Consider the following 9,952-nt stretch of genomic DNA (forward strand, 5'->3'; position numbering starts at 1 on the left):
GAAATGAAGTATATCCCAGGTCTGCACCAAGGACTGTACTTCGCCTGAGCTGGAGGACAACACTTCCTGCTTTGAGGAGCACCTTATCCGAATCTAAGATCCAACCTCAAAAGACGCTGTTGGCATTGCCCGCTAGGAGCTAAGGTAACCCTGGGAACAGATCTTTAACCAAAGCTTCCAGGAGCTCTCTAGGCTCTGGGATGTGAGGATGAGTTGAATGTGGGGAGATGAAAGCTCTCCAAGCAGCCCGCTTAGGGCAGGCCCCATGTCCTTTGGTCTGCTCGTCCTTCCCATCCCTGACTACATCAAGCTTCCAGTGGAACGACTCGAATCTGCCAAGTTTTACTTCCTGCATCACACCCACCATGTGCAACATCCTCTACCCTGAGCTGCCCAGCTGGGTCTCTGACTGAGGTACCCACAGAAACCACAGCAGGGGCCAGGGCCTCGCCCCGCCTCCCCTGGGGCTGGCCTGGAGATTTCCTATAGCTTCCGACCCTGCACTTCCTCTTGCTGTCTCTCAGATCTCCCCAGTTCCCACTCAGGTGAAGGGTGCTGACAATCCTACTGTCGATCATCTCTCAACCTCAAAAGAAAAGGTGGGATTATTTAACTCCTGGTACAATGGTTTCTAGTGATCTTAGAATCAGACATCTTGGAGGGGCTGATTCATTATTTTGGCATTATCTCTTCTTGGCTAAGACAAGTTTAATGAGGTGATAACTCAGGACCCTACTTTTCCTCTTCCCCTCTGGATGTGGCCAGCTGGTGGACCCTCTCCCCTGCTGTTTTATTCCACCTGAACCAGGCTTTGGAAGGTACTCACACCTTTAAATTTGCTGCTTCAGGGAAACTCCACCCTGGGTGTTCTGGGCAGAACTTTCTGCCAGCTACACAAGCACCGAAGAATTGCTTTTGAAATGAGATCTATTGCTGGAAGGAGATCAATTCAAGTGGTCAAGTGTACAACAATCTCTATGTATATATAATTATATGTAAAAAAAATACAAAGAAAAATTTAACAAGTTCCCATAAAATACATCTAATTCGGTATGAAAGCTCTGCCTATCCCCAGACATCTGCCTGGGGTGGGGTGGGGGGTTCTTTTTGTACAAAATATCCCCAAATCAAAACAAAACACACACACACAACACACACACACACACAGTAACATTTTCTGTGACAATTAAAAAAAAAAAAAATCCTAGTGCAAATGTAAAGCTCTGTAAACCTGGTCCTATGAGAATCTAATGTTAGTAAACAGCAGGAAAGCGGCCCATCAACCCGAGAGCTCACATCATGGTCTCTACAATGATGTGGGTCGGTTTCATGAGAATGCCGTTGGCAGTGGAGGGAGAGTTGAAGGGGAGGGCCCCCTCGCGCTCCACAGCCCAGCGGTTGGGGTCCCTCGGGGTCAGCAGGTACTTGATTCTCTGCAAAAGGAAGGGAGGGAAGATCAGAAGCCTGGTTCCCTCCTCACCCTGCCACCTAGTCATCTAACTCCTTCATCCAACTCCTCCTCTTGAATCAGAGCAGCATCCTAGCCAGTCTTTGCTTCCGTGCATTAGGGCTGGGGGACTCACACCCACCCCCAGGCTCGGGCTTCGTTCTCCTATGGGATGGAAAGATGCCTCCCTGCAAGTCCCCTCCCTGATCTCTCTGGTTTCAGCAATCTGTCTGTCCGTTTGTCATACAATAATGGTTTGTGTGTTGCTCTGATGCTAGAAGCTAAGCTGCTGGTAGCCACCCAGGTCTGGTTTCACTGCAGTTTCTAGACTAAGACACTAGGGAGAGAGGCCTAGTGATCTCCTTCCCAAATGTAGCCTGTGAAAATTCTCTAGATCATGGTTCCACAGTATGCTGGAGGATGAGCCCCTTAGGTTGGAAGGCAGTCTGCTTCCCTAAAGATTCAGACTAGGAAACCCTCTGGGGTGGCTCCATTCTGTCCTACAGGGTCACTCTGAGTTGGAACCGACAGGGTGGCAGTGGACGTGGTTTTGGACACAGCATCAAAATGCTCACAGCAACTTGAAAGGTTAGGTAGGCATCTCAGAGGGCAAGAAGCTAACATTGATGAGGGAGGAACAATTCAGAAAAGGATGAGGATGGTTGCCTGATCCAAAGAATGTATCACTGTCTCTGATTTGTACACAGAAAAGGGTTGACCTGGTGTATGTTTTACCATGTGCACGCTCAACAAAATATTGTTGAAAAAAAATTAAAGGAAGAAAAAAGTGTGAGGATCACTGCTTACGCTTAGACCTGAACGTTCCAACAGAGAGGAGCCAGAGGCTGGATGGGGAGAACTCTCAGGCCACCTCTGGGCAGGCAGTTTTGTGCCCATAGCTGGTTATCTGGTCACAGAAACAATGGGGAAAGCCAGCCCTCCCCAAGGACACCCAGGAAATCAATGGCAGAGTGGTTACTGGGTTCCTCCTTCCCATCCCACCTTCTGCCAAATGTCCACCCAGAGACTTAAACAAAATGTTCTCTAGACATCTGGGCCTACAATTTAAGTATATTCATTTTTTTAAAAAATAAGGTGCTTATTAAAAGCTCTAATAAGATTTCAGTTAAAAATGCAGATTTCTATCTTGTTTTGAAAAACTGCAAACCCCGCCAAGCTGAGGTGCATGCTACTGCTGGCCAGCACCGAGGGACCTCAGTATCTGTTGCAGATAGAGGGCCTTCTCCCATTCACTGACAGGCTAGGGGGCTGACTGGTCCCTGGAGGGGTGGGTCAGGGTGGAGGCACCACGTCAAATGGTCAGGGAGAAACACCAGCAAGCAAGAAATGCTTAGTTTTGCACCTCTTTCTCTAGTCTCCCCAGTATCTACACCTGCGAAGTGGGAGTGAATGTAGAAGTATAGTCATTAGGCAGACCCCTAGGAGTCCCCGAGGCTGTGTGGATGGGAGCTCAGGTACCATCAGAGAGATTGGGGCTTGCCAGGGTCATGGCTCCATGGAGTTACCTTGGGACGCTTTGGCAACCTATGCAGGTGGGAGCCCCTGAGGGGCACAGCAAAAGACAGGCGGCTCTACTGGCTTTGGAGGAGGGAGATTGGTTAATGGTCAGGTCAGGCTTCTAGATACAAAAAGGGTGCAAGTGGAGGGTGGAGTAGGGGTCTTCACCTGTGCCCCACCCTGCCCCACACCAACCCCGCACTCACTCTGACAAGATCTCTAATGCTGGGATGGGCTAATATCGCACACTGGCAATGAATTGTTTGCTTTCTAGCCACGGCCTTAAAAATCTCATGAAATGACTGCGTTGTTGTCAAGTAATGTTGAGTCAGCTCCGACTTACAGTGACCCTGTATAGGGTTCCTGAGGAATGGTTAGTGGGGCTGAACTTCCAACCTTAGAGTTAATAGTCCAGTGTGTATCCCACAGCACCACATCAGGTTGTGGCTGTTGTTAAGTGCTGTTGAGTTGGTTCCGACCCATAGTGACCCTGTATAGGGTGTTTCCGAGGAGCAGCTGGTGAGTTTGAACCATCAATTTTACAGTTCATACCGACTTTGCAGTCCAGCGCATTAACCCACAGTGCCACACCACACCAGGTTGTTGTTGTTAAGTGCCGCTGAGTTGAGTCTGACCCATAATCACCTTGTATAGGGTTTCCAAGGAGCAGCTTGTTTGAACTGCTAAATCTGAACCACAGACTTAGCAGTTCAAACAACTTTGCAGTCTGACGCATTAGCTCACAGCGCCACACCAGGTAGGGCTATGTATACACAGTGCTTGTGGCTTACCCAGGGGACTGGATCGTTTGCCAATATGGCAAACAAGGTATTTGTGCTAATGAGGGGATTGTCAGTTTTGTCATCCCTCTAGGCTTAAAATAGGTCATCTGGGGTGGAAACAGGGGACCCCACTACTTCCAAGAAGAAGAGATGAGAACAGAGCGTGTCCTTTGGACCTGGGGTCTCTTACTAGGAACCTTCTAGACCTAGAAGGGAAGGAAGGAAGACAGGAGGTAGAGAGACAGCCAGCGTGAGGCAGTGGTAACACCAGAGATGGTGAGAGATGGTGACATGCAGCGCAGCAACAGAGGCAACAGAACCAGGAAGTGGTGCGAGATGGCACAGTGGGCTTCGTGGCCATGGGTGACAGAGCTGAGACTTTGACTTCCTGGCAGAGTTGGGTGCTCTGTGACTCACACTGGTAGAGTTAGTGAGCTTTGTAAAGACTGCCTAAGTTTGCAGAGCTAAGCGGTAGAGGGTCAGAGAGACCTGGCTGTAGGCACAGCTGAGAAGAGGCTGTTCTGACTGAAGAACTGAATCCTGAGTTGTAGCCTGCTACTTCCCTAATAAACCCTGTCACTGTGAGCATGCTCTATGAGCTCTGTGTCCACTGCAATGAGTGGTCAAACCCAGCAGAGAAGAAGAGAGTCACCGAGGGAGGAGGGCTGCCATCAGAATGGTGAAAGGGGTGCAGAGAGGAGGCAGGAATGGACTTTAGGCTGATGTTGATACTGATTCTCTCCCTTCCCCTTGTGAATTTGGGCTCTGCTTATCTTCACGGTTGGTGCAATTTTTTTTTTTTTTTTTAATATTTAAAAATTTCAGGTAGTGGGTGTCCCCCACTCAATAATTGAAATATACCAGAATAGACTCTAGACATGCCCTTAAAATTAGCTCTCTAATTTCTGGGTAGTGAGGACATTCTGGAAGTTTCCAGGGAGGGGCTGAAATATTTAGGGGAGACACTGGGGGGGAGCACTCAGATCAGTAGCTGTTAACAAATGACAGGCCATTCAGTGTCTGGTTGCATACTGGGGTCTTGCTGGAAGGAAAAAAAAAGACAATGGGGGACATCCAGGGGTTGACAGGCTCAAATACACCCCAGCTTCATGGTTTCCTCCCAGCCACGCCCCAACTTCCTCTCTCTTCCGAAATCTAGTCCCTGTCAGCTCAGTCTCCCCTCTCCCCTACCAGACCTTGTTGTGCAAAATTTGCCTTCCAACCATTCTCCAGTGGTGAGGAAGCAGGTCCCAACCCGAGGAGGAGCCAGGCCCAGGACATCCTGGCTCCAGATTTAAAAAAAAAGGGAATAACAATAAAAACGCTCAAAACAAAACAAGGACATTTTGGAGCCTGCCCAAGCCCAAAGGTTAAGGGCGATTCTGAGAAAAAGATTTCTTGGAAAGAGCCCCTCCTTTTGCCAGAGCCTAGAATCTCCAGTATTGCTAGATGTTTCTCAGAGGAGGCTGAAGGAAGGTCAAGGGATCAGAGCTCTGGAGGGAGAACATGGGCTGGCACAGGGAAGCTTGACCCAGGCAGAGGTGGCTTCCCAAGGTCTGGCCATAGACCCCACAGCAGATTCTGGAGGAGGGCATGGGCCTGAACTAGGCTTATCCTATATTTGGCTCTGTGATAAGAGCAGTCAAGTGGGTGGAGTTCAGCTTCGTCTGAGGGCCTGTCTCCTGTCTGTCTCTCTGCTTTAGAGACCCAGCTTCCACTGCTCCTGGATAAAACCCAAGCTCTTGAGACACGTCCATCTCTCCAGCCTCATCAGTCAACCCTCAGGTCTCCAGCCAGGAACGCTCCCTTCTAGAACTTTCTGCCCAGCACATCCCTCCTCTTGTTCAAAAGCCTGCTTTGAAAGCCACCACAAAGGCGTCTCTAGTATAAACTCTACTGCATCCCCGTTTTCCCACATGGTTCTCAACTCCATCCAGCAGAATGCAGAGAAGACAAGCAACTGGGTTCAAGGTCACATGGGAAACTCAGAGCCACCTCAGTCCCCAGCCCTGGGGCCCACGTAGGCTTACTCACCATGGAGAGAGACCCTTGTGCCTGACAGAGGGAGATGAGGAACACCAGGGGGATGCACACCATGGAAGCCAGGGCCAGGCCCCAGCCCAGCCCAATGGCCCAGTCAGGATACACATAGACTTTGTTATAGGTCAGGGGCTGGTACTTGACGAGTGAGAAGATAAAACATCCCTGTGGAGACAGAGAGGCAGTCAGGCGGGGGGCCCTAGGAATGGAGGACAAAGTGGGGAGGGGAGGAGAGCAAGACAGGTCTCAACTCAAGGGCAGGCGTCTTTCTTCGGATAAGGACCAGCTTTACACCTCACACCCCTTTTTCCACCTGGCTGCTCTTAAGGATCTCCATCCAATGCAAATGTCATCATTTTACTCCCTTCCTCAAAATCCTACGGCTCCCCAGTGCCCTCAGGACAGGTCCAAACCCCTCTCTTCTGTCTGCCATGCCTTCTTCCATGTAGCTCTACTCTCCAGCCATCTGACTCATCCCACCTCCTCAACCTCTACCTCAGGCCCTTAGCACAAGCTCTTCCCTCTTCTCCTCCTCTTCACCTTTCAACCCTAACTTCGTTCCAATGGCTCCGACTCTCAGAATAACTTCGTTCCAATGGCTCCGACTCTCAGAAGTCTTACTTGCTCTGGCCCCACACAGTCTGAGATATCTGGACTTTTCCTCCCAGAACTACCAGTGGTTACAATCACTTCTTCAGCACACACCTCCTCTGCTACCAGACCACATGTCCACAAGGGTTATCTCTAACATCCTCTCCTCCTTTTCTGTAACGCCTGGTGCAGTTTCAGGTACACACACAATAAATGTCCCCCTACTCTGTGGTGCCTCCTGTCCATCCTGAGTTGTGGGCAGCAGGGTGAAGTCTGGGTCCAGCCACCAGGTCACACTGTGGCTCTGAACCTTGTTCTGCTCAGTGGCACAGCTCAGCCCTGACCCAGGCTGTTTGTGCCCATGAGTGGGGAGGTAACTGGGGTCCGCTCTGGTCCTCAGAGACTGTGGAAAGCCTCCATTTCCTGAGGTGAACAGTAACCTTGGCTAGAAGTCAAGGCTTTTGCCATAGTCACAATTGGGGCATTTCTGGGGTTGTCCTGGATTGACTCACAATGAACATTAACCCTCACTGTCTAATAGTGAATGAAATCACACTATTTTAAGTACACAAACCTACTTCATTACAGAATCAACCATGGAAGTCAAGGAGAACATTCGGCCCCAGATGACTTCTATTGGGCACCTACTGAATGTGTCTGTCCTGGGGCTGTGGCTCAGAAGGGTGAGTTCCAGCAGAAGGGAACCTGGACCATACCTGCCTACGTCCCATTCCTCTTCCCATTCTACTGGAAAGTTGCTTAGCACTAATCTAGCCAACTCCTCAGGGAAGGAGTGAGGGGCTGAGGTAAGAGAAGAAACACTGAGAGAGGCTGAGAACATAGACTTGAACCCAAATCAATTCATCTCTAACAACAAACTCATCAACTGTTATTTTTGTGAAGAAAAGGTCTTAGGAAAACACACAGCAATGATGAAGAGAACGCCATCATAGTAAGTAACAGTAACAACCTCAATTGGCAGCTGCTTCTTAGCCCCACTTAAAAGAACGTTCCCATTTTATAACTGGGCAAACTGAAGCCCGGAGAGGGTTAGTGACTTGCTTAAGGTAAAACAGCAAGTTAATGGCAAAGTTGACTTAATCTGTCCTGGAAGCAGAGATCTCTGAGGGGAGGGCCCATTTATCCCTCAGCACCATTCTCTAAATGCCAGGGACATTCCTGTCATTTGTTCTCCCTAAGTACAATGAACTCCAAAGCTCTCAATGGGTTTCAAACAGCTTTTGCTATGGAAGAATTCCCGGTTGGCAGACTTAGAGTGGAGACTCAAATGATGGGGCCTGGTCACGCCAAGGCCACATTCCAAGTTGGAGGGGCAACATGGTTCTTGTGGGAAAAGGAATGTGGCAAGTAACTCTACCTTTGGGCCCTGGGCTGGTATCAGGCAGAGAGAAGCTCTGCTGAGTCTCTAAGTTACATCCCACACCTCAGTCCACTACAGAAACACCCAATCTCCATTGTCCATCATCTGTCCATTAAGTGTTCCAAAGGATCCTCAATTAATCAGTGACCCAATCTAAACTCGTGAGCTCTGAAGTGCTTAGAGGAAAGGTCATATCCTCTGTGTTGGATGTCTGGGTTTCTGAGCACATCCTCCTTCCTCTCTGTACCTCTCTGCTGGAACGCCCTGTCAGTCTCCTACTCATCTTCAAGACTCAACTCAAAGTTAACCTCCTGGGAACAGCTTTCCTCATCCCTGCCAGGCTTGTTACTGACCAGCACTTATATGGTGATGAGCAGGTGACATTGTGAAGAACCAGGGAGAAAAGGCACGAGGAAACTCACAACACAGAGAACTGGAGTGATGACAGCCCAGCTGTACTTCATCCAGGGCCCAGGCCGATAGCCAATCATATCCTCAATACCGTTATAAAAGTTATCAGCGCCTGCAAGAGACAGAGAGGTGGGTACAAGTGACGTGGTGCCCAATACCAGCGTCGGCCCTGCTAACAGCACAGCAGAGGATCACTCAGATCCAGGTCTCTGCACCTCTACACACATACACCCAAAGTTGCATCCCCTTATTTGGAATGATCTGAAATTCGAATTTAACTGGCCAACATGCTTGCTGGCAACACCAGACAGACCTCCACTACTGGCGTAGTCAATCTAAGGTCTTAAGGAGTTTGACTGAAATTAATCATAGGCCACTGCACAGCCAAGTATGTATGTGTCAAAAGAACTGGTCGCACCTTGTATCCATCCTCAACACTGGGAAATCTGGAACGTGACTACAAGTATATTATTTGTGTGGCGAAGCATCAGCCTTGAGAGGAAAGGTGCAGGTAGGAAGAGCCCTTGTGTTCTGCTCGGGCTGAGTCCCCATCAGCATTCTCTGCTGCTGATGTTTCTAAGTACAGTCCCAAACATGGAGAAATCTGTACTCACCATATACCCAGGCAATAGTAACACATTCAAAGAATGCAACCCACAAAAGGCATACACCGCTAGCTGCATAGTAGTCAAAGAGTTGAAACACATACATGCCACCCTAGGAAGGAAAACCAGAGAAGGCAGGTTCATTATCAGTATCCAGTTCCCTTTATATTCAAGAGCACTAGAGTTTATCAATAAAAAATAAAATCTTTTAAAAAAGAGAACAATGAGTAAAAGGCGGGTAGTTTAAAAATAAACATGTCAAAAGATGCTCAATCGTATGTTTTAAAATTTAATGAAAAATACCTACACAGAAAAATGAATGCAAGCCAACATAAGATGTATTCATACAATGGTGAAATGGCTTCACTAAGCCTGCCTTTTAAAGGCAGCACTCAGAACCAATTGCAGACGCGGACGACTTCAGGGTGAGGAGCTATCTCTGTCTCTGTGGAAGTTTTCTCAATGATATCGCTAGAACAACATTTATTTTTACTCCTGGTAAGTAAAGAAGTTTGGGGAGTCCTGGTGTGGTGCTGCAAGATAATGCACTGGATCACAAGGTCAGTTTGATCCACAAGGTCAGTGGTTCAAATCCACCAACTGTTCTTGGAAACCCTATACCAGGTCACTATGGGTAGGAACCGACTTGACTGCATATAACAACAACAAAAATGGTTTGGGGCGATAGTTAAATGTAACCCTTTGGTACAGAATGTGGGGGAGGGGTGACGGAGAGAACACCCCTCAGCCTGATTCTAAAGCCTGTGTTCTCCTTAGTCCAATCTTTTTCTTTCTGGCATGGCCTCTTGCTAGACTTGCCTCTGACGCTCTGCTCCTGTCCCTCTTCTCTCTGCTCCTCTTACCTATTTGGAACGGCATCTCATCAGGGCTCTGACTTCCTTCTGAACCGGGTGCCTTCCCCACTAGCCCGTATCCTAGACCACAGCATGTGCACTTGGTCTGCACTAAGAAACTGGCCTAGGAACAAGTGTGTGTACATGAGGCACGGCATACAGCCGTCACTGGGACGTGTGCCTCCCCCTGCCTTCCCAGGCAGTGTGTGCACATGAGGCACGTCATACAGCCTTCACTGGGACGTGTGCCTCCCCCTGCCTTCCCAGGCACTGTGTGCACATGAGGCACGGCATATAGCCTTCACTGGGACGTGTGCCTCCCC

At 48.9% G+C, this 9,952-nt stretch overlaps 1 protein-coding gene across 1 annotated transcript in view; it reads right to left on the reverse strand.

Moving 5' to 3' along the window:
* Positions 1-1,292: 1,292 nt before the first annotated feature.
* The window catches only part of SLC6A6 (solute carrier family 6 (neurotransmitter transporter), member 6), a 49,290-nt gene continuing 40,630 nt past the window's right edge, over positions 1,293-9,952 (reverse strand). Inside the window, exons 10-13 of the mRNA XM_006868677.1 lie at positions 8,785-8,887; positions 8,182-8,282; positions 5,782-5,952; positions 1,293-1,433 (exon numbers count right to left, since the gene is read on the reverse strand). Of these exons, the coding sequence (XP_006868739.1) occupies positions 1,293-1,433; positions 5,782-5,952; positions 8,182-8,282; positions 8,785-8,887 (516 nt within the window). The remainder of the gene's footprint in view (positions 1,434-5,781; positions 5,953-8,181; positions 8,283-8,784; positions 8,888-9,952) is intronic.

This window comes from Chrysochloris asiatica, unplaced genomic scaffold, assembly GCF_000296735.1.
Source record: "Chrysochloris asiatica unplaced genomic scaffold, ChrAsi1.0 scaffold00121, whole genome shotgun sequence".
Taxonomy (NCBI): domain Eukaryota; kingdom Metazoa; phylum Chordata; class Mammalia; order Afrosoricida; family Chrysochloridae; genus Chrysochloris; species Chrysochloris asiatica.